Source organism: Ostrea edulis, chromosome 4 (assembly GCF_947568905.1).
Source record: "Ostrea edulis chromosome 4, xbOstEdul1.1, whole genome shotgun sequence".
Taxonomy (NCBI): domain Eukaryota; kingdom Metazoa; phylum Mollusca; class Bivalvia; order Ostreida; family Ostreidae; genus Ostrea; species Ostrea edulis.
The window spans coordinates 63,029,841-63,054,180 of NC_079167.1; the positions used below are offsets into that span (position 1 = coordinate 63,029,841).

At 35.0% G+C, this 24,340-nt stretch overlaps 2 protein-coding genes across 9 annotated transcripts in view; one reads left to right on the forward strand and one right to left on the reverse strand.

Annotated features, from left to right (window-relative positions):
• Positions 1–3,527: 3,527 nt before the first annotated feature.
• On the reverse strand, positions 3,528–6,656 carry LOC125672090 (40S ribosomal protein S2). Of its 2 annotated transcripts, none has more exons than XM_048908200.2 (6): positions 6,557–6,656; positions 6,118–6,353; positions 5,468–5,575; positions 5,182–5,355; positions 4,902–5,061; positions 3,528–3,719 (listed from the first exon to the last, which is right to left on the reverse strand). In XM_048908200.2, exons 2-6 carry the CDS (start codon positions 6,349–6,351, stop codon positions 3,556–3,558), a joined length of 840 nt encoding a protein of 279 aa, XP_048764157.1. In that variant the 5' UTR covers positions 6,352–6,353; positions 6,557–6,656; the 3' UTR covers positions 3,528–3,555. The 2 variants fall into 2 exon arrangements, with proteins under 2 accessions (XP_048764157.1, XP_056019364.1); XM_056163389.1 differs by having other exon boundaries at positions 6,506–6,574.
• LOC125672084 (uncharacterized) overlaps positions 6,553–24,340 on the forward strand; it is a 78,385-nt gene continuing 60,597 nt past the window's right edge. For 2 of the 7 annotated variants that reach the window (XM_056163385.1, XM_056163384.1), the window contains exons 1-18: positions 6,588–6,731; positions 8,948–9,015; positions 9,695–9,772; positions 9,883–9,969; positions 10,130–10,263; positions 11,204–11,309; positions 12,259–12,376; positions 12,992–13,089; positions 13,179–13,259; positions 14,173–14,257; positions 16,003–16,104; positions 16,192–16,223; positions 16,802–16,895; positions 17,093–17,184; positions 18,034–18,114; positions 21,559–21,678; positions 22,870–23,049; positions 23,752–23,877. In XM_056163385.1, the coding sequence (XP_056019360.1) occupies positions 8,971–9,015; positions 9,695–9,772; positions 9,883–9,969; positions 10,130–10,263; positions 11,204–11,309; positions 12,259–12,376; positions 12,992–13,089; positions 13,179–13,259; positions 14,173–14,257; positions 16,003–16,104; positions 16,192–16,223; positions 16,802–16,895; positions 17,093–17,184; positions 18,034–18,114; positions 21,559–21,678; positions 22,870–23,049; positions 23,752–23,877 (1,659 nt within the window). In that variant the 5' untranslated portion in view covers positions 6,588–6,731; positions 8,948–8,970. Of the gene's footprint in view, positions 6,732–7,031; positions 7,051–8,947; positions 9,016–9,694; positions 9,773–9,882; positions 9,970–10,129; positions 10,264–11,203; positions 11,310–11,464; positions 11,486–11,618; positions 11,636–12,258; positions 12,377–12,991; positions 13,090–13,178; positions 13,260–14,172; positions 14,258–16,002; positions 16,105–16,191; positions 16,224–16,801; positions 16,896–17,092; positions 17,185–18,033; positions 18,115–21,558; positions 21,679–22,869; positions 23,050–23,751; positions 23,878–24,340 lie in introns of those variants that run through there. The other 5 variants (XM_056163382.1, XM_056163381.1, XM_056163383.1 and 2 more) reach the window with 5 other exon arrangements.

The following is a 24,340-nucleotide window of genomic DNA, read 5'->3' on the forward strand; positions in this document are numbered from 1 at the left end:
ACAGTATTTTAAGTGCACATTTAATTAATAATATTTTCTCGTGGGCGAATCTATCTGTCGACATTTGATATTATAAACATTTATAACGTTGTATATCAACAGCACGATCGTAAAACGATAAAGCTCTGCAACACACAAATTATTAGAGAGAGGAGTTATGGGAGTTGCACCCCTTTCATTCGAAAAGAGAGAGATATTTAGAGCAGTTGAATAGTGATAACTTAAGTGTTGGCCGCCAGTTAATATATATGGCGACCGGCAGAAAATAAGTGGCGCCCACCAGCTAATTTAAGTGGACACCACCAGATAAATTAATATTCCGCGAGAATCCGGGTTAAATAGGTCCTCAGTACCCCTTGCTTATCGCAAGAGGTGACTAAATGGCGCGATCCTTCCGGTGAGACCGCAAAATCCCAGCAGGTGTGGCATTGAGACCCCCCTTGCTCAAACTTGTCGCGGTAGCTCAATGGTAGAACGTTTTCTTTGTAACCTGGAGGTCACGAGTTCGAGCCCAGCTCGTGTCACCTAAGACAAACAGCGATTGCTCCTTAGCCAAACACTAAGTAATATTTTTGATCTACCAGAACCAAGGATATATAAGCCAATCTTCAAAATGGCCCGTCATTCTGACGACTTCTGAAGAACTCGTACCCAGAATTTTGGGTACGAGTTCTCATGGAGAAGTCGTACCCGGGTACGAGTTATCCTGGAGAACTCGTACTCATCTATATGTGGGTACGAGTTCTCCTGGACAAAAACTACCAAATGAAAGTGTGGGTATGAGTTCTCCTGGAGAAGTCGTACTCATCAATATCTGGGTACGAGTTCTGGACAAAAACTTTGTCATTTTACGAACTAAAAGTGTGGGTACGAGTTCTCCTGGACAAAAACTTCGTCATTTCACCAAATAAAACTGTGGGTACGAGTTCTCCTGGACAAAAACTTTGTCATTTTACCATACAAAAAACGTGGGTACGAGTTCTCCTGGACAAAAACTTTGTCATTTTACCAAACAAAAAACGTGGGTACGAGTTCTCCTGGACAAAAACTTTGTCATTTTACCAAATAAAAATGTGGGTACGAGTTCTCCTGGACAAAAACTTTGTCATTTTACCAAATAAAAATGTGGGTACGAGTTCTCCTGGACATAAAGTTTGCCATTTTACCAAATAAAAATGTGGGTACGAGTTCTCCTGGACATAAAGTTTGCCATTTTACCAAATAAAAATGTGAGTACGAGTTCTCCTGGACAAAAACTTTGTCATTTTACCGAATAAAAATGTGATAAGAGATCATATTAAAGGATTACTACTAATCTCGGCTGAGATTCGGCTCGGCTGAATATTTAGACTGACACCTTCACCGAATCTCGAAGCAGTCCTTCATACATGTAATTCATGTCTGGAAATTTACTCTCAGCTTCGGCGGGTTCTAGCAATTAATCTGCACTAAAGTGACACTGCTGTTCGCTTCAAATAAGTGATTTGACTGTTCATCTAACTCTCTATCACTGTTAATTTTGTATTGCTTACCGTTTAGGTATGAAAACCCCAAAATAAAAACAGTCACTAAATTTTTCGTTCAAATAACTTCATGGCACAATATTTCATCTCCTGAAACTGAAGAGTTCCTATAGTCTGTATTATCTCGTTACTGATACATTGAATCTCCACATACGTCTTGTCTTTCGCTAATTAAACAAGAGGCCCATGGGCCACATCGCTCACCTTGGCCCATATCTGAGGACTCCATATATAACTGCATGTAAAACCTTAGTCCCTATTATGGCCCCAACCTACCCCTGGAGGCCATGAGTTTTGCAAACTTGAATCTACACATTGTTGGAAAGCTTTTCATGTAAATGTCAACTTCTTTGGCCCAATGGTTCTTGAGAATAAGATTTTTCCTATATAAATGTATGTAAAACTTTGATCCCCTCTTGTGGCCCCATCCTACCCCCAGGGGCCATGATTTGAAAAAAACTTGAATCTGCACTATGTCAGGTTCTGGCTCAGTGGTATTTGAGAAGATTTTCCCTATATATTTGTATGTATAACTTTGATCCCCTCTTGTGGCCCCATCCTACCCCTGGGGGCCATGATATGAACAAACTTGAATTGGCACAATGTTAGGAAGCTTTCATGTAAATTTCAGCTTTTCTGGCTCAGTGGTTCTTGAGAAGATTTTTCCTATATATTTGTATGTAAAAATTTGATCCCCTATTGTGGCCCCATCCAACCCCCGGGGGCCATGAGTTGAACAAACTTGAATCTGCACTATGTCAGGAAGCTTTCATGTAAATTTCAGCTCTTCTGGTCCAGTCGTTCTTCCGATTTTTTAAATGACCCTACTCTATTTTTACCTTTTCTTGATTATCTCCCCTTGGAAGGTGGCCTGGCCCTTTATTTTAACAATTTAGAATTCCCTTTACCTAAGGATGCTTTGTGCCAATTTTGGTTGAAATTGACCCAGTGGTTTTCGAGAAGAAGTCAAAAATGTTCAAAGTTTACAGACGGACGGACACCGGGTGATCAGAAAAGCTCACTTGAGCTAAAAACAAACTATTGGAACTCTTCAATTTCAGGAGATAAATATTGCGCCATGAAAGTCATCATTTGAATGGAAAACTTGGCGATAGTTTATTTTATGGAATTTACATACTTATATGGTAAGTAATGCAACATTAATAGTGATAGAGAGTTAGTTTAACAGTCAAATCACTTTAATATCTGAAGCGAACAGCACATTAATGGTTAGAATCGACCGAAGACGAGTTTTCCCAGACATGAATTATGAATGACTGCTCAGAGATTCGGTGAAAGAGTCAGCCCAAATTTTCAGCCGAGCGAATCTCAGCCCAAATTAGATTACTACCTGATGTCAAAGGCACACACAATGAAGAGGAAATACGTAGATGAATTAAACCAATTCAGAACTGTAAATAACACTTTGAAAAATAGTTCAAGAACGTGGTAATTATTTTTTCTGGGCCAGATCGACTAAGGGATGGATTGCGTATACAGGGTTTTGAAGTCTCGTTTAAAGTTGTCATTTTGCATACTCTCTAGTCGTTATAACAATCTAGTTTGCCAATACAACCCGTCAATGGGTCACGTATTTAAAGAATTATATCATATATCGTATGCAAAACCATACCCTGAAATCCAGTCGACCTCCAAATAGAGAAGAACCGATGACGGGTTCTGATGACGATGTACAACCTTAATAGACACACGAGAACAAACTCAATTTACACCACATGGGGATGATTAACAATTGTAACCATGTGGTTCTCAAGTCAGTTTTGCTGCCCGATCAATGTCTCAGGTTTCATAGAATAACAAACCATTTTAAGTTTTTACTTTTCCGGTTCAATTTTCCAAAACCAAGCGCAGGAGTGTAAATTTCACGCAGGAAGTCGAGCTAACGTCATGTTATAAAGAACCTAATGTTTTACAATAACTGCAGTGTTATATTTAGCCTGTAGTTTTCACCAGCATCCTATAAAACTAACATGAACATCAATACTCGTCTTTAAGCCTTTATTTCAATGCTTCAGTAAACTTTTTGTTCCTGCCTCTGTACGGGCTGGCGTGTAAAGTTCTTGGCCAGATAATCTGTGAACTCCTGGTAGGGAGACTTGGTGAAAGCTGTCTCCTTCCAGAGGTCAGGGGTCAAGTACGAGTAGGTGTTGGCAATGGCAGCATACGTTGCCTTGGCTGAAAAACACCACATTCAAGAATTGTTATTTTTTTCATTCAGTGTATGCAATTTTTCTACCTTCAACATTTCTTAAACAGTACCATTCCCAAATGTCAAATACTATAAAAATTTCTCAATTTTGAGGCTAAAAAATGCCCAGCAACAAATCACTGTGACAACATATTAATTCAAAGCTTGTAAATTCATATATGAATTATCTTATTTCAATAGAAAGTAGATGTCGAAAATGGTGCATGTTTATAAAATGTAAACAATGAATATACATAGGGCTTCTTCAGGGTTAATTTTAAAATGCCAAATGTTGACATAGAAAATTCCCTCTTTGTTCGATTTTGACATTATATTTTCCCCAACTCAGTGGGTATGGGCACAAATGGTAGAAAAACCAAGAGACCCATAGACCATAGCACTCACCTTGACCCATATTTAAAAATTTTCCCTATCTATTCGTGTCCAACACTTTGATCTCTATTGTGGCCCCAATCTACCCTTGGGGACAAGATTTAAACAAACTTGATTCTGCACTATAACAGGAAGCTTTCATGTAAATGTACACTTCTATGGCCCAATGGTTCGAGGATTTTAAAAACATTTCTCTCTCTATATATGTATGTAAAACTTTGATACCCCCTTGTGGCCCTACCAAACCCACGGTTTTATGATTTTAACAAACTTGAATCTGCACAATGTCAGGAAGCTGTCATTTAAATTTGTACTTTCCTGGTTCAGGAGAAGATTTTGATTGATTTTCCCTATATATTTGTATGAAAAAGTTTGATTCCCAATTGTGGCCCCACCCTACCCCCGGAGGTCATGACTTTAAAAAACTTGAATCTACACTATGTCAGGAAGCTATCATGTAAATTTCAGCTCTTCTGGCTCATTGGTTCTTGAAAAGAAGATTTTTAAATGACCCCACCCATTTTTACAATTTTAGATCATCTCCCCTTTGAAGTGGACATGACCCTTCATTTGAACAAACTTGAAAGCCCTTTACCCAGGATGCTTTTTCGCCAAGTTTGTTTGAAATTGGCAAAGTGGTTCTGGAGAAGAAGTCGAAAATGTAAAAAGTTTACAGATGGACAACAGGCGATCAGAAAGCCCATGCCGATATATATTTCATTCAGAAAAAAAATATTCATTGGCCAAAAAAGCCACAACTTTTATAAAAGTCTTACCAAAGTTGCCAAGTGTAGCTGTGCATCCTCTGGCACAGGTGTAGCAATCATCAATACCAGCCATTTGAAGCAGTTTCTTTGGTACAGGTGCACTGACAATACCAGTACCTCTTGGTGCAGGGATCAGCCTCACCATGACACTGCCACACTTTCCGGTCACCTGGAATATATCAATAGAATGTGTTGAAACTAAGTCAGTAAGAAAAATTAGCCTTGTATATCACTCTATACATGTTATTCATCTTTAAGATACATTCTCTTTTGTGTCACTATCGTATACCTTGCAAGGTACTGTGTGAGGTTTTCCGATCTTGTTACCCCAGTAGCCTCTTCGGACAGGGATGACCGTCAGCTTGGCCAGAATAATGGCCCCACGAATAGCAGTGGCTACTTCCTTGGAGCACTTCACACCCAAACCTACATGACCATTGTGATCTCCAATGGCAACAAATGCCTATCAAAACAGAACAATATATTTAGTTTATACTCGTTTCTATTGTAACAAATATTAACACTCATTTTCAAATGGTGTATAATTTGCAAGAATCTTCATGAAAATAAATCACCTTAAACCTTGTTCTTTGACCTGCACGGGTTTGTTTCTGTACAGGCATGATTTTCAGGACTTCATCCTTCAGTGATGGCCCAAGGAAATAATCAATAATCTCAAACTCCTGCAAAAAAAATAAAATGGCAACATTTTATAATGCCAAGACCTTTGGTGAAGCAATGACAACTACATTTCAATTGTTACTTGAAGTACAAACTAACTAGAATTTCCGAAATCAAATAACTGTATAGATATGCCTCAAGTATTGAATCAAAGGTGAATGCATCAAACTGCTGATTATCCCTCTTGCAATGTTGAAATATTGATGTCGCTTACTACAAAATGCTTATCATTAAACAATTTAATCGCACAAGAATTCTAATTAGTAACTGTAAGATCAAACATTTCTTGCCAACCTTAGGACTAATACAACTGGACAAATGATGCCATATTTACATGTATTCTGATGTTAACAGTTCTTGTACATCAAACATCCGTAAATTACTGGAAATTCTACCATCAAAGGCCATTTTCCTACACAACAACCATCATACAGATACTATAATGTTCTCTTTCTAAAACATATACCATTTAAGATTTGTAAACTTGTTTTCAGCGAACCAGTCCTGTTTAATAATGTAGTCAACAAAGCTGGTGTGTTAGTACCTTAATAGGTAAAGAGAACAGATAAATTTCTTCCAGAGTTTTAATCTTCTGGTCCTTGACAAGTCTGCCTAGCTTGGTGACTGGCATCCATTCTTTCTCTCCTTCCTTGGAGCCACGACCTCTGCCGCGGCCTCTACCACGGCCACGTCCCCTACCTCTTCCTCTACCGCCAGAACCGAATCCTCCACGGAAACCCCCTCTACCACCGGCTGGTGCAGGTGCTGCGTCCGCCATTGCTACAAGGCAATGCAAGACCCATAACAAACATTTTTCAACACTAGCCTTAATGCTCGACTTAAAGCAAACCTTTTTAAAAAATAATCGCAGAAAACAAATGAAAACGAAAAAATCTTTTATGTTCTAAAACACAAAACGTCAATTTTCTAACAGATTATTGGTGATTTCAAATGATTCTAAGGACACACGTCCGTTTACTAACGTGATTTTTATCGGAAAGACCGGAAGTTAGCGAATTCTCGATGGAATTTCGTAAATCTCGAACACATGCGAGACTTGCATCTTTCACTTCTTGTAGCAGGGAGACAGTTCGGCAGTACGGAACAGTTGAAGCTATGATAAAATAGGCGTAATTATGCCATATATTTACAAAAGCTGTAGGTTGCTCCACATTTTCTGTTTTGAATTTAACGAGTTGTTGCTTTGCAAGAATATTTGTAAACATAGAAAAACATAAACAACTTCAGGGTAGACATACATTTATGATACAACTGTACTGTTACATATACTTGGACCGAATGTGTGAGAATGTTGCACATAATTCGCTAAATTAGTTTCAACCACTATTGATCTTCAATAAGTATCATTTTACTGGCAGATCAAAAAGTATCATTTTACTGGCATACAATTTGACTACCAGTACAGTACCAAAGTCAAACAGGTTGCCTCTATCTAGCACTCTGCAACATGTCAGTAGTGAATATCATTCGGTTTAGCGTTATACATGAAATGTTTGTCGTTATTTCTTGAAAATCAAAAAATAAATAAATAAAAAAGCCATTGGGCTTGACTCGACTAATGTTGTCAAGACTCGATTTGCCAGGGAATGAAACAGTTACAGCATCTCTAGTACACAAATCATACTTGTAATCTTTTCTTTTAAACTCACCATATAGTGTAGCTAGTTTTGTTTTTCTAGTAGAATGGATATGAATGTTTATTAAAGCACTGCTGTAAAAATCTTAAAGTGAAAGTAAAGAAAGAGCTATACTTCCAGTTTACCTTTTCACACCAATAACTTTAAGCTTAGATCTAATTGATATTTTAAAAACAGTATTTTTTGTGTGATAGAGTAGAGCAATTGGAAAAATCATTCTATTTCTTCAAAAATTGGGCACTGATTTGATGTAATTTTCATTGATATCCGCGAAATATAAACCATCGCGAAATACTGAACGGTATAAATCACGAAATTTTAGCCCTGTGAAATTAAAGCCCTCTACAGTAGTAAGAACAATATGGGTGTTGTTACATAAAATCTAACATCCTGAGATTTAGGTAACTAGATACATGTATAAATATCTTACCTAGGTGCTTATCTTGAGGAAATCTATACCAATCACAGATATATTAAACATAATGATACAAGAATCAGAAAACTCCCTGTATTTCTGAAAAGACAAATGCAAAGTGACTGTGATACATTGTATCATCATGCTAATACCAATTATGAATTGTAACCAAATTAATAAACGGCTATATAAATGATTGCATTTAAAAAAAAATATTCTCAAAGTGCTTTTCCCAAAATAGCAATTTTTTGATGTAAAATTATTATAAAATGAAAAATGTTTAGTTCCTCTAAAGGTGAAATAAGGTCTTGAATGTTGAAAACTTATTCTTGTGTCTTATGATATCCATGAATTAATTGAAAAATATTCAGAACTTTTTAAACAATATTTTTTTTTATCTGAACTGGATTGATTTCATCCAAAATATTTAATTGAAAAGTAGTTCACACACAGAGACAGAGTTGTTTGTAAATATAGTTAAAGTATTTAACATATGAACATGGAAATCATTGGGGTTCAAATTGACTGGCAATGTAACATGGCCCTACCTAAACAAGCAACATTAATTGAAGCTGTGAGTTTTTGGTTTGCAGAGGGCTTTAATGAGTGTTTGAAGATGTGTCTTGACGCAGATGTAGTGGGAAAATATGTCATTAAACATTTTTTCATTTTAAAATTTTGAGGCGCCGAAATATGTCATTAAACATTTCATTTAAAAATTTTGAGGCGGTGAAGCAAGAATACAGTAATGTAAGACTTCAACCATGTGCAGAAAAAGCTGTGTTTAAAATTGAAGGTTTTAGTCGTGAGTGGATCTGTAGGTCTCTTACTTCCTTTGAGAGCTACAGTTCTGCAGCTATATTTCCCATAGTTTAATTATATGTTTGTATGTCATTTTGAATTGTATTTTTAAGTGGTACAAAGTTTCAGATGAATGAAAATTTCATTTGCAAAAGTTTATTACATGTAAGTAATTCAAATAGATATGATGTGGTAAGAATTTGTTTTGATTTTTAATTAGTTTAAATTAGATATCTCTTAATGCAAATTTTTTAATGTTGAAATTAAAAGAATTTGAAAAGAATATTAGATTTTATGATGTAGATTTAAATTTATAAAAATAGTTTAAGAATGAAATTACAATCAAGTATTGAAAACATGTCAATTTGTTTGAACTTATTAGGAAAAAATAAAATTGCCTGAACATATTTTGTGGGACGACCTGTTATAAATGATTTATATGCTTTAGAATTGATTTAATGATTGTCGTGATATTATATCTTAGCTTCTCATTTTCACAGGAATAATTACTACATATGAAGGAATGGCATCAACAGAGCGGAATGCAGATGTAGGGATGGCTGCAAAGGTATCTCATAAGATTCACCACAGGAATTAAGATTATTCATCCATTCCCAGAAATATGAAAAGTGTAATTTAGTTCCATTTCAGCTCAATTAAGCTTCATAATTTTGAAATGGATGGAATATATGAGTTTTATTCTTATGGTGTAAAGACTTTTTAAAGATACAATGGCAATGATCCATAAATTTGTTAAATTGAGGTGAAAATAAAAATATGTGCTTCAATTGAAACTTCAGTCCCTAACATTGTGTTTGATGAGATTGAGTTTCCTAGCTTTCCATTGAATAAGGATGTCATCATATTATGTCAGAGAAAATGCATTCAGTAAATTAGTTAGCATTGTCGGATACCCTCGGCTGATCTTGTCTTGTACTTATCAATGAATAGGAGACGAGATCAGCCGTGGGTATCTGACGATGCAAAGTTAGTAGAAAAAAAAAATCGAAGAATTTAAAGCCAGAGTTTATGTGATGAACAAGTCATTCCTGGGACTGAATCAGTAAGTAAACATGCAGACACTTCTTTATTATTCACAGGACCTAATTTGAATATGTGTTTTCAGGAAGTACATCAATTATGGTATATTTAAGATTGTGTATAAATCATATCCAGCAATTTAGAAGAAATTTGAATTCTTTTTAACAGAATAAATGTTTATTGTCTTGTTTTTCTTCCAACTTCAGATGCAACCTGTGAATTTCCCGATAGATCTGAGTAATGTGCCAGAAAATGTGGCTGATGTCATGAAAGAAATTAAAAAGGTTATCATTGATTCTTGAAACATAGACAATGCTTCAAAAATATTGTATATAATAATACTTTTGAAAAACTGATTTTCGTAATTAATGATGTTTTTTTTTCTCTTCCACAGCTGGCAGAGTCTATGCTGTTTCACTGGAGTGTTTTCCCAATAGTTTTACCACCTTCTGTCACAGATCTCATGGACATGGAAAATAAGGCAGGCAATATATTTTTGTGATAAAGTTTTTTAATTTTTGTAATACACACTCTTATGTAGGAACACAGTTTTTTTGAAAAATGATTTTTTCTATGACTTTGTTTGAGATTTAATCCAGTGAAATTATTCATGATCTATCTTTAACCCTTTCAACATGTAGGATGGAGAGTCCCAGATATTTAAGGACCTTTTCAAGGCCCCAGTTTTTGATGAATTGGAAGAAGTAGGAATGACCCCAGATGGAGGACTGAAGAAACTGTCTAAAAAACAGCTGGATGATATATGGGACAAAGGGTAAACTGTCATAAAACAACTGGATGGTTTATAAATTTGACAATGGGTAAACTTCACAGAGAGGGCTAGATAACAGATAATGGACAATGAATAAACTATTTTGAAGAAGACCAGCTGTGCTACTTACCACAATATTACTGGTAGTTTCACCTGTGGTTGGTAATGCATATTAAAGGAACTAATGAATATTACGTCTCTGAATTATATTTCCCCTCTTTCAGGAGGAGAAATATTGTTTTTGTACTTTCTCTCCATCTGTTTGTCCATCTGTCTGTCACAAAATCTTGTGAATGCTTCTCCTATATGGCTTATATGATAGATTTGAAACTTTGTAGATGTGCATATGGGTGGGACAGGAGGATCCAATTATTTTCCTAAAAGTTATAGTGGATCCAAGAGGGGTGGATGATGTAAAATAACTTGTGAACACTTCTCCTACATGGCTTATCTGATAGATTTGAAACTTTGTACAATTAATGCTTCATTGCCATTTGCAGATGTGCATATTGTCGGGACAGGAGGATCCAATTATTTTCCTAAAAGTTACAGTGGATCTAAGAGGGGTGGAGGATGTAAAATAGCTTGTGAACACTTCTCCTATATGGCTTATTGGATAAATTTGAAACTTTGTACAATGCTTCATTGTCATTTGTAGATGTGCATATTGTATGAACAGGAGGATCCAATTGTTATCCTTAAAGTTATAGTGGATCTGAGGGGTGGAGGGTGTTAAAAGGTGTTAAATAGTTTGTGAACACTTCTCCTATGTGACTTTAATCGGAGTTCATAATGTCTATGTTCCTGCTTACCGGTATGCTTTCTCCTCCATACCATGCAGTACATTAAAGCGAGGAGGTTTCATTTGGAGCATTTCTAATTTGGGAACTGGGGAAACATTTGTTTTTCATAAAACAGTATTTAGTTTCTTTCTTCATTATAGGGAGTTTGATGTAGACAGTGTGAACTTCATTGGACAAGTGCACAAATGGAGACTGACACAGTTACTACAAAAAGGATCAGTCCGAGCTCACAATTCCATGCTGGATGTAAGTATACAGTAACAGTCCGAGCTCACAATTCCATGCTGGATGTAAGTAAACAGTAACAGTCTGAGCTCACATTTCAAAGCTACATGTAAGTAAACAAGATCAGTCTGAGCTCACAATTCCATGCTAGATGTAAGTAAATAGTAATAGTCCGAGCTCACAATTCCATGCTGGATGTAAGTAAACAAGATCAGTCTAAGCTCACAATTCCAAGCTAAATGTAAGTAAACAGTAATAGTCCGAGCTCGCAATTACAAGCTGGATTTACGTAACCAGTAACAGTCCAATAAACAGGATCAATCAGAGCTCACAATTCCATGCTGGATGTAAGGAAATAGGATCTGTCCAAGCTCACAATTCCATGCTTGATGTAGATATTAAAACAGGATCAATCAGAGCTCACAGTACAGGGTACCATACTGGATGCTTTTTGTTTGTTTGTATGCTGTTTTATGCCCCATTCGAGAATTTTCACTTGTATAGAGACATCAACAGCTCTAGGTGAAGTGCCACAAATTTTGGTATGTTGGTAAGTTTAATTTCTATTTCTATCATATGTTCACAACACTGTTCCATGGTTGAAGCATAATATATATATATATATATATATATATATATATATATATATGTATATATATATATATGTATATATATATATATATATATATATATATATATATATATATATATATATATATATATATATTCCACTTTTTAGACGATCCCTAAGAAATTTTTAAAAAACCCAAAAAACTATGGAAAATGAAAGGGGAGACGTCAGTTTTAGTGTCTTAAACAATTCTTTCTAGTTTGTTATATAAATTTTTTTTCATAAATATTTTACCATTTGAAGTTATGTGCATTTTCATGTACAGAGATATAGAACAGATTTTATATACATGAATATAGATATTCTTTGGCATTATAACAGTATTGGTATATTTTGCAGGATGCTGCCATATCTCTTCGTCTGATGATAATAACAGCCAGGAACCGATTTATTTCTCATTTCTTCAGTCTGTCGAGGTCGGTGAGGGAGCTAGGCAGAGGAATGTGGCTGATTCTAGGTTGGTAAAGCATGGGATTTTAAACCCTATCCATACTGCAATTGAGCCAAAGGAAAACCAGTTTGGTGAAAAGTCAGGTTATCTTTAGCACTTGTGCACATTTTTGTGTATGCAACAGTGAAAGATGTTACAGTTGTTACAACAATTATTTCAGAGCACTAGCCCTTAAGCAATTTTCATTAGGCAAAAATAAAATATATATGTGTTTCCTATTTCACTCCCTCCCAAAATAGGTAGGGTAGGTAGGTAAAACATTTGATTTTTAATATCAGTAGTAGTCAAAATGTAAATCTTGAATGTGAAAAGAAAAAAATGCCAGTTTGAAAATTGCAGGTTTTTATTTCATATATATATATATATATATATATATATATATATATATATATATTCAATAAAATCTGTAGGGTTTGCGGCAAAAAAGTAAGTAGAGTCGGGAAACCGGAAACACACAAACGTTTTATTTTGGCCTTAGCCAACTATATATATGTAATTCTATAGAGCAATTTTACCACCTCAACAAAAATTCTGGTTTCCATTTTCGTTAGGTTGGTGGTTCATTACAAAGACTGATGATGTTGTAATGGGATATGCTCTGATCTACGTTTTTATTTTCAGATATATTGATTGGAATGCCCTCTACAAGTCCAGGAGATTTACAGTCAAAGATCCAAGATGAACACATGAAACACCTTGTTGCAGAATTGGATATCAAGGTAATCTTTGGATTGAAATCATGTTGCATTGACTTTACCTTTTGCTATTTCTATGACTGTTAATGTTCCTTGAACACTCTCGTCTGCAGCCCAAGTACCGGAGCACTCTGGATAAGTTTTGTACTTATGTGAAAATGATGTGTGAAAAGCTCCAGTCCAAGAACTACCAGGTCAGTTCAATAGGGCGACATTTAACCTTCTAATCGAATTTCAAGTGTACAGTCAACTCTCGATAAACCGCCACCTTTTGTTCTTATGAAATTATGGCATTATAACGAATTTGGCGATGAATTGAATCACTGCCATCTTGAAGAAATAGAGTTACTGTTCTTTTATATGTAAGTTATCTTTCCTCTATTTACAATACTTATGTAAGTGAGCGATCCTTTGCTGCTAAGATGTTGCCCACTGTCCTTCTTTTTATATTGACTTTTCCCATAAAACAGAAAAATGATTTGCAATATCCTGATGGGTACATTTTTGATGATGTCCTTGGTACGTAATGATTTGCTTTTTCTCATCGAAATTTAACAGGACCCTCTTTCGTGGCGAAGCCATAGCTAAATTGGAAAGTGTTTCTTTGATGTACAGTATAAACAACTTGAGTATTGTTCATCTCGAGTATTGTTCTTGTTTATTCAATACAACAATTACTGGGATCCTTCTGTCCAGGTGTACGCCCGAGATTGATAATGACCAATTTACTGCTTCACTGACCACGTGCACCCATGGCGGTTTATCGAGATAATTAACACGTTGAAATAGACTTTTGTAATGAAAACACTGCGGCAAATGGCGATAACGAATTTGGAGTTTTAACGAGAGTTTTAAGTAACAGGAAAAATGTTCCTAGAAAAATGCGGCGTTATAACGAAAATGGCGATGAATTGAGTGGCGATAATTCGAGAGTTACCTGTATATATAATTATGGAAATTTTGGATGTTTTCCGTGAAACAAATTATTGCCATAAACTCATATTAACTGCATAGTATCATCTCTCTTTCAAAATTTCAAGCATTGCATCATTGAACTGGTGAGCAAAATTTCATGATTGATTTTTCACTGCCGATTGTTTCCAACAGACAGCAGCACTGAGGCCTCCTCCAGTCCCATACATTTATCAGACTCCTGGTGGACAAGAAATAGATCTGAGATTATTTAATAAAGGTAGGCTGTTTGGATTGTATTATGAATGCTTGAGTTTGTAATTTCTATATGTCACCACACAAAACATTGGGGATGTTTAAGATTCCTAAAATAAAGCATTGTAGAGAAAAAATTTGGTATTAAAACTCCATTTGGTGCAGTCCAGAAACTATAATTCAAATGTAACAAAACTTGACCTGAAGGATGGAAGGGGGACATACTTACAGAACTTGTTGTAATATTAAAAATAATAATGGCACTTTTTTCTGAAAAGATTTCATAAAAATTATAGGTGATGCTAGGATTCCTATAGTAATCACTATGTCGAGACATCTGTGCGTCCATCATCACTTTCTATGACATGTGATGACTTAAGATCTTTATGAATATACACAATATCATGGATTAAGCAGAGGAAGACCCGCTTTTGATTTTCAGATTTATTGTGGGGTCCTTTTTGACTTGTCAGTTTTCTAGTTAAGCCAGGTTGTTTTTAATGTCAGAAATTTACTTTTAATGCCCAGATTAATTAGAGAATTTTTATGCTCCCAAATACAAATATTGAAATCCAGGCATTTATTCCTAGATATTTTTTCAATACTCATATATAGGTATCAGGAATGGTTGGTTGAATGTATATTGTTTAATGTCCCACTCGTGAATATTTCACTCATATGGAGACGTCACTATTGCTGGTGAAGGGTTGCAAAATTTAGGCCTATGCTTTGTGTTTACGGTCTTTGAGCAGGGAGGGATCTTTATTGTGCCACACCTGCTGTGATACTTGGCTTTGGTCTTTGTGGTACATGTATTTGAAGGACCACCCCATTTAGTCACCTCTTACGACAAGCAAGGGGTACTAAGGACCTATTCTAATCCGGATCCCCACGGTACATATTAGGAATGAAGGAATGAATGTCTAGTTTGTTTATATTGTAAGGAATATTAAAAAAATGGAAGCATGGGGGTTATTTCTGTATTATTTAATGTTTGTATTAATATTTTCTCAATAAAATGCTTAAATATTGTTAAATGTATCTCTTACTCTATACGTATGCTCTATTCATCCCAGCTCAACTTCCGGCTCTTGTAGTATAGCTTATAATCACTGAGTTGTTGAGCATGCCAGCTTGCACAAAAGCTGACTTGACTTCTAGCATCTAACAGCATAAATGTTGACTTATTCTTACCTCCATTACTCAGCCTGTAGTTTTCTAACACTTGGTAGGATAGTGCATCCTACTTTCCTGGATCAGGTGGAGCGTAGTACGCTACAGGTATAAGTATTTCGCACTGCCAATCTTGCATAGCTCAGTTTCTCCTTAAATGTTAAATACTTGTATGTTTTGTTTACTTATGTATATTTACATTTCAAGCATAATACATTTTGCTTTAACATAAACTGCCTGTGTTTGTCGGAATGAACTATACAAATACATGTGTAGGTGAAATTGATTAAGAACAACAGCTGATTCAGCGTACTTGATACCTATTTCAACTGGCTCTATAACACAATATAACACAAACAGTTCTGTTTGTGCATTCCCAGTCAGCTTGCAATGTAGTGTCATGGCAAAAATACAGTTTAATATAAATATTGTTTTAGTATATGGTTAGTACAGTACATGTATTAGGCCTGTACGTAAGGTTAGGGTGAATTCGATGAGAAATGAAAACCACGAAACAGCAGAAGATTTCTACAGACAAAACATTGGTGAATGTTGATATTTTGATGTGAACTCCTTGACTTTTGTTTTGTTTTGCAGATTTGATAAATAACTGTCTTCCCATTCTCAGCAGTATTCTAGAGAGAGGGGCAAGGGGCTGGCATGTACAGTATAGACTGAAGATGATGAGGGATCTGCAAGGTTAGTTGGGGTCATGGTCAAACATGTCATAAATTGTTATGCTAAATGAAACTTAATTCTTCAGTTACGTTTTGTTATCTTTTCCAGGCCAGGGACTGTCAAATGAGGAAATTTCACAGGTTTGTTTAATGTATTACTGTAATTGTTCAAAAAATTAAAATTTTACTATGTTGCCTGTACAATAACTTAACAATACAAATATAAAAAACACATGACATGTATCGATTTAACAATACAAGTATAAATGAAAAACACATGACATTTATCGATTTAACAATACAAGTATAAATAAAAAACACATGACATGTATCGATTTAACAATACAAGTATAAATAAAAAACACATGACATATATCGATTTAACAACACAAGTATAAATAAAAAACACATGACATGTATCGATTTAACAACACAAGTATAAATAATAAACACATGACATGTATCGATTTAACAACACAAGTATAAATAAAAAACACATGACATGTATCGATTTAACAACACAAGTATAAATAAAAAACACATGACATGTATCGATTTAACAACACAAGTATAAATAATAAACACATGACATGTATCGATTTAATAAAAAACACATGACATGTATCGATTTAACAATACAAGTATAAATAAAAAACACATTACATTAAAGGAACTTCTCAAGAATGGGGTGATTTTTTTTTTTTTTTTTTTTTTTACAGAGAGTCAATGATGCAATAATGAAGGAATACTTAGACAGGGTATTCAGTGCAATATCAAGTAACACAGAACTAGAAAATCTGCAGCCAGGAATAGGTAAGTCTGCAAAAATAAATTAAAGCCAGACAAATATGTTTATCTCATACAACATAGGTTTGAAGGTTTTATTTTCATGTCACATGATATACACTATAAAGAATAAAAGTCTAAGATATTTTGTTGATAATACATGTATATATTTACATGTATATATATATATATACACAGATAAAAAGAATGCAGTTTTATTACAGGTCTTCTACTAGTGTCTCAAGCTAAATCGGTGATTGCTATGAAGAAAGCAGTCAGCAATGTTAAAGACAAAATGGCAACACACAAAAAGCAGGTGAAGATTTAGAAGAATTTGAAATCAGAGTCTTTAAAAATTTAGGGCTGTACATCCATTGTCGACAAATCTGAAAAGTGTAATTCAGTTCCAGTTTTAGTTTCTCTGAACTTTTCTAAGATACATTATCATTGTCAATAATTTACAATATATGATTTTAGCATTGAAAAAAATATTATATGCCTCTGCTTAGATTTATACCGCTTATTTCATATTCAAAGAATTTAGAGGTCCTATACTTTACAATTGCACTTTAGTGTCAGTTTCTGATGTTTGTAGAAAAGTTCATGGAATATTAATGCTGGAGTTTTTGATATGATAAAGTAATTCCAGGAATTTTTTTCTAACATTGTTAAGGGATGGGCTTGGTTAGGACAGTATAGTGACCAAAGGGATGGGCTTGGTTAGGACAGTATAGTGACCAAAGAGATGGGCTTGGTTAGGACAGTATAGTGACCAAAGGGATGGGCTTGGTTAAGACAGTGTAGTGACCAAAGGGATGGGCTTGGTTAAGACAGTGTAGTGACCAAAGGGATGGGCTTGGTTAGGACAGTGTAGTGACCAAAGGGATGGGCTTGGTTAGGACAGTGTAGTGACCAAAGAGTTTATGTGACGTGTGTCTGTAGCAACAGTTGTATACATAGTCCCAAGTTTGATAAGTAAATAAATTTCAGTGAAATCTTTTGATATACCACATACATATGAATGCCAAACCTGTGAATCTTGTCATAAAATCTAGTGATATGAACACTTGATGAATGTGAAAAGTTTGTACAGTTTTTACACTACATGGATCAAAGTTCAACAACTTCTGTACCACCACCAATATCTCTATGCTTAATATTTCAGTTGATTACCCATCTTCAGCAAGCATACCCAGTCAAATCCAGGATAGAGGCCTGGGTTAACGAACAGATTGCTAGATTCGAAGTAAGAATTCTGACTCTGGCCTACTTTGTGCTTACATGTTTGCCGAGGCATTAATTTCCATCTTTTTATTATACGCCTGCTCATATTATGTACATGTATTAATTTCCATCTTTTTATTATATGCCCGCCCATATTATGTACAGTGAAACTTCTCTGAACCGGCCGGCTCTCGGGTCGATAAAAACGGCCGGTTTATAGGGATGGCCGGTTTACCGAGAATTTAGCATTTAGGGACATTTTATCTCAATATTGTTAAAGTAGGTACTGTTCACTTTGTTCTGGTCATCTATGATAAATTATCGGTAGAGATCAAATTAGTGCGTTTCTACCTGCAGGTAATTATAAATTCTCGCTGAAATCATCTAATTTTAAACTGAATATCTATAACAGGATACTTAAAGAAAACACAGAGGCCTATAATTGGAATTCCTCTTACCTATAAACACTCTGTTTACATTCATCGCTTATATCATTAACAAATTTGTTTTGACGTTTTTATAAAGTACAGTAGTAAATATGAAATTGTAATTTGAATATTTCTTAGGAATTTTAAATCTATGGAAACCAAGAAAATTAATTTATTATTTAATAATTATCATTAACAGTCATGGGTTTGTTCTTTATCAACTATGGCTTATATCCATGCGATAGTATGGTGCAACAATATGGCGTTTGATACTTATTCAATCAATATGTTCCTAACTGTTTTTTACACTTTGTACAGAATTTGGAAGGGTCGCTTGGATTAGCCAAGTGTCACTTAATACCCAGGATAGCACAGGTAAACAATAGAAATTAGGGAGGCCTCTTGTGTTTTTCACACCTCCAGTAGATAATTTCCCACCTGGCCAGTGGATCAGTCAATTTGCACTCCTGTCCGATTTTGATCACCCTCTAGCCAAAATTTTCTAGTGTTCAAAAAGTGGCCGGTATTATAAGGGTAAATTACACATGTTTGTTAACAACTGTACTTTAAAAAGTGGCCGATGTCCGGTTTTCAGGGGTGGCCGGTTTTGTAAGACTTTCTTTGTAAGGAAATGTATAGATTTCTGCCAGGACTTTGAAAATCGGCCGATATTCAGGGAGAACCGGTTTTCTGAGGGGCCGGTTTGGAGAAGTTTCACTGTACATGTATTGATTTGCATCCTTTTATTATACGCCCACCTATATTATGTACATGTATTAATTTCCATCTTTTTATTATATGCCCGCCCATATTATGTACATGTATTGATTTGGATCCTTTTATTATACGCCCGCCTATATTATGTACATGTATTAATTTCCATCCATTTATTATGCGCCTATCTTTATTATGGTATGGGCTTTCTCATATGCCCTAATCTCGGCTGAGATTCGGCTGGGCTGACGAAGGCGTCAGTCCAAATATCCAGCCGAGCTGAATCTCAGCTGAGATTATGTTCGCCCATTTGTCTGCCCATGTGTTAGCTTTTTCATATCCGAGTCATATATTTCACACTTTGAGGCCTAGGACTATGAAACCTGGTCAGCATCATAGGAGAAAGGTATGTCTTGACCCCAAAATAGGTCTCCTTGTGGCCTCCATGAATCTTATGGCTATACAGATCATATCTTGTACATTGTGAGACCTAGTCAAACTTAGACAATTGATGCATATTTAGGTGTTTCACAACCTAAAATCAGGAATCAATGTGGCCTCATTTTTGAATTTTATGGCTACACATGTTCAAACTGTGTCTGGATCACATCTTGAGCACTGTTAGACCTAGCTCTTTCTAACCTGATCTGATGATGAATCTTGGGTGGAAGTGTGTCATGTTCCAAGTATGTCTCATGTATATATAGTTCCAGACAGACATATCATGTATATATAGTTCCAGTCAGGCATATCATTTATATATATAGTTCCAGACAGACATATCATGTATTTATAGTTCCAGACAGACATATCATGTATATATAGTTCCAGACAGGCATATCATGTATAGGATAAGATAAGTTTATTCCAATTTTTGGCCCAGAGGGCATAACAGTAAGACAGTTTATAAAGAAGGAAATTCAAAAAAGAAAGAAAGTTTACAACATTAACTACAGGTTACATAGACTGCAAACTGCATGTGCATGCAGCATGTTGGGGAAACAAGTACATACATATATGAATTGCTAATCATGTGTATACACAAGTAAATGGACAGTATCAGTATTATACCAACATATGAATAATAAACTATAATGATTTTTGCAGTTTTAAAGCATCACTTCTTTTTCTGAAAGTTTGCACTAAATATTCACTCAATTTGACAATTACTGGTTTGTCTTCATTAATCATCAACCAAGTAAATTTGTCCTTATTTGTTAGATAGATAAAAATTTTGTTGAGCTTGTATATACCATTAAAAAACATTTTTCTCTCTTCAACATAGAATGGACAATCAGTAAAGAAATATATAGTTCCAGACAGGCATATCATGTATATATAGTTCCAGACAGACATATCATGTATATATAGTTCCAGACAGGCATATCATGTATCTTTGCATTGCTTTTTAGCTCACCTGAGCTGAAGGCTCAAATGAGCTTTTCTGATTGCGTGTTGTCCGTCGTCTTCTGTAAACTCTTGCTCTCCAGAATCACTGGACCAATTTCAACTAAACTTGACACAAAGCATCCTTGGGTGAAGGGCTTTCAAGTTTTTACAAATGAAGGGCCATGCCCCCTTCAAAGGGGAGATAATCACAAAAATGCAAAAATAGGATGGGGTCATTTAGAAATCTTCTCAAGAACTACTGGGCCAGAAAAGCTGAAATTTACATGAAAGCTTCCTGACAGTGCAAATTCAAGTTTGTTAAAATGATGACCCCTGGGGCTAGGATGGGGCCACAATAGGGAATCAAAAGTTTTACATGGGAATATATAGGAAAAATCTTTAAAAATCTTCTTTTCAAGAACAACTGGGCCAGAAAAGCTGAAATTTACATGAAAGCTTCCTGACAGTGCAAATTCAAGTTTGTTAAAATGATGACCCCTGGGGCTAGGATGGGGCCACAATAGGGAATCAAAAGTTTTACATGGGAATATATAGGAAAAATCTTTAAAAATCTTCTTTTCAAGAACAACTGGGCCAGAAAAGCTGATATTTACATGAAAGCTTCCTTACATAGTGCAAATTCAAGTTTGATAAAATCATGGCCCTTGATGATAGGATGGGACCACAATAGGGGATCAGATTTTTACATGCAAATATATAGAGAAAATCTTTAAATGTCGGCCAAGGTGACTCAGATGAGCAATGTGACCCATGGGTCTCTTGTTATTTACATCTTTATTCTTTTGTTTTATGAGAGGGTAGGGTGCAGAACCATGTAATAAATAGTTTGAGGTGGCAGTTCATTTCAAGTAGAAGTTGCCATGTTTTAAGATGCAGGTTAATTATTTCGGAATTCGTTTTTGTTTTCTTTGTAGGATGACTTCATCACACAAAATTTGTGGTCTGCCCACGAGGAGGCTATTACTCTCTGTGAACAGCAGGGACTGAATCAAACAGCCTACTTCCTTAAAAGAGATCTTAATTTTATCAAAGAGGTAAACATTCAGCTGCAAGGTAATGAGATGATTAAAAAAAATATTGCAAACCATTTTCATTTGTGTGCAAGAAATATCTGCGAGATTGATGAGCATGGATTTCTTGAGAAAATATGCTGCCCTGTTCTTGAGCAAATATGTTGCTCTGAACTAGTCATCTCAGTTATGGATGAGGTGCTCTTAATAGCTCACAATTATTTGTTGTGATTGATTTTCTTATCAAGTTTTGTCTGATCTCTGTATAGCTGTACATCTTCTCCTCTTGAATTACTGGACAAAATTCATTGAAACTTGGCATGAAATGTGATAAAGATTCAAGTTTGCCAAAAGGAGAGGTTTGTTTCCTTCCAAGAGGAGATACTGAAGAAATAATGAAAATGAAGGCAGGTCTTTTGAGAATAAATCTTCCTCTCTAGAGAGAAGAACCATTCTACCAGAAATTCCAAAATATGTAGAAAATTTCCAAATTATATACTGAAGATTCCAGTTTGTTTAAACCATTACCATTGAGGCCAGGAAAGAGTCACAATAGTTACGTATGTCTAAGAATATATAGGAAAAGTCAATAAGTATCTTTTCCAGAATGACAATGGTCCAACATGTCAGACAGCCTCATGTACTGTAGCGTCCTGTTCACTTCACACAATCATTTCTGTTTCAGGTGGGAATTACAATTAATGTTAGGACCAGTTTTCCAGACTTTTCTTATAAACGCCATGAGACATTGAATTGATTTTTTGTTGAGTTTTGTTCCGGTTCGTTGATTTTTGATCAAAGCTGTGTTGATGTAGTTATGTTATTTGACATTTGACATTAAATTGTTCGAGAGATATATACACTTATTTTAAGCTCAGATGACAGGAAAATGTAAGATAGACAATTGAGCATTTACATAAAGAGAATATATTAATTTTCCCCCTATAAAATCCGAGATGACTTTCTCCAAGTCGACATGTTAGATGATTAAAATTTAGAGCCAATAATGGATCTATTTTCAAAAAGGTTTCATTAAATGATGAAACTAAAAAAATAAGTAAATAGGAATGATAAAGAATTATATCTGCATTAAGTTTTTAAAAAAAAATATCCATTTAATAATCTAGCATTCAGATTCTGGTGTGTGTGTGCATCAAATTCCCATATGAACCACATCTTTAATAAATGTATGTTAACATTTTGTTTATTTATCAGAGGGAGGCAGTATTGGTAAAGGAACTGAGTAAAGTGAGAATTCCCAACAAGAGATACACTTTCTCTACAAGAATATGGCTGCCTAAAAACTATATTGTGACAAAGATTGAAGGAACAAGACAGACTGTGATTCCCACAAAAATGGTCAAAATGGAACCCATCCGAAAGAAAACTCCGGGGGTAATGTTGTAGCTTATAATGTGTAGTTTTCTTTTGTCCCAAGACAATATTGAAGGAACCTTAAATTCATGTTGACTACTTTACTTATGCTACATGGATCTTGATAAGGAAAAATACTTCATATGTTGTTAAGTACATTTACACAATTCAGAAATTCAACGCTAAAATATTGTTGCAAATTGTCAAGATAGTTTAGATTGGATGTATTTAAGGATAAAATACATACCGGTACAATGGCCAACTTTCTTAAATGGAACCATATATTGAAAAATACATCAGTAAGATATTTCTTTTCCTTTTAAACTTTATTTCCAATGCATTTAGCTATGTGAGTGAATGCCTGACTGTCGCTTTATTTCAAATTTCCCGGGTTTTTAAATTTTTTTCCTAATTACTTTCTATCAAAACTGTTTTTCACTACCAAAAAAAAAAGTAAAGTTTTCGACTTCAAAATACTGCTGTACATATCCTCATTTTCCCATTTATTGCGGTTTTCTCTAATACAATATATATCCTTAATCTATCTAAAAAAATATTGTATGTAACTTTTGGCACCAAAAACATTTCTCACAGTCTAAATCAGTATCATTGTTAGATATATGTAATGTACATATTTTGTGTTCATTGAACATTTTTTGAAGTCTGGGTAGGCAAGTAGATGTCTATAATAACATTTTGGTATTTATATTTTTTGCTTTGTAGAATTTGTCCTACAATGTGGATCGAGATCACAGGTGGATGTCCTCCTCACGGTATCCATTCTGGCGATGGTGGAACTATCTACAGAGAACATGGGCATGGTCCTGGAATTCACTCTTCTTTCTTGGGGTATAGTAGGATGATCATTTACTTCTTCTTTCTTGGATAACCATTTGACTTTTTTGGAAGGTTGAATAGGATAACATTTGACTTTTTTGGGGGGGGGGGAGGGATAGAGTAGGATGATTATTTCTTTCTTGGGGTAGAGTAGGATGACCATTTATTTTTATTTTCTTTGGGTAAGGTAATTTCTTCTTTCTAAAATATTTTATGATGTCTGTGCTTGCAGTAGGACTGTCTCAGTCTTGTTAATGAGTATCTATAATTATATAGGTCTGCATTCAAACCTACAATATGTTCATTCTGTGTCTCAACACAGTGAGTGTGAAATTAAATAATCACACTATTGCAGGTATTATTGAATTACTACTCAGTTCCTAATATTCTAGTTAATTGGGATAATGATAATAATATTCATCATCAGCAAAAGTATACCGCATAGTGGTTTTTTTCTGAGGTGTGATACATTTGG

Excerpts from the sequence above, each read along its gene's own strand:
- LOC125672090 (XM_048908200.2), bottom strand. The coding sequence starts at position 6,351 with ATGGCGGACGCAGCACCTGCACCAGCCGGTGGTAGAGGGGGTTTCCGT. Across the intron at positions 5,356-5,467 it reads GTCAAAGAACAAGGTTTAAG|GCATTTGTTGCCATTGGAGA; the intron begins GTGATTTATTTT and ends CTGTTTTGATAG. Across the intron at positions 3,720-4,901 it reads AGCTACACTTGGCAACTTTG|CCAAGGCAACGTATGCTGCC; the intron begins GTAAGACTTTTA and ends GGTGTTTTTCAG.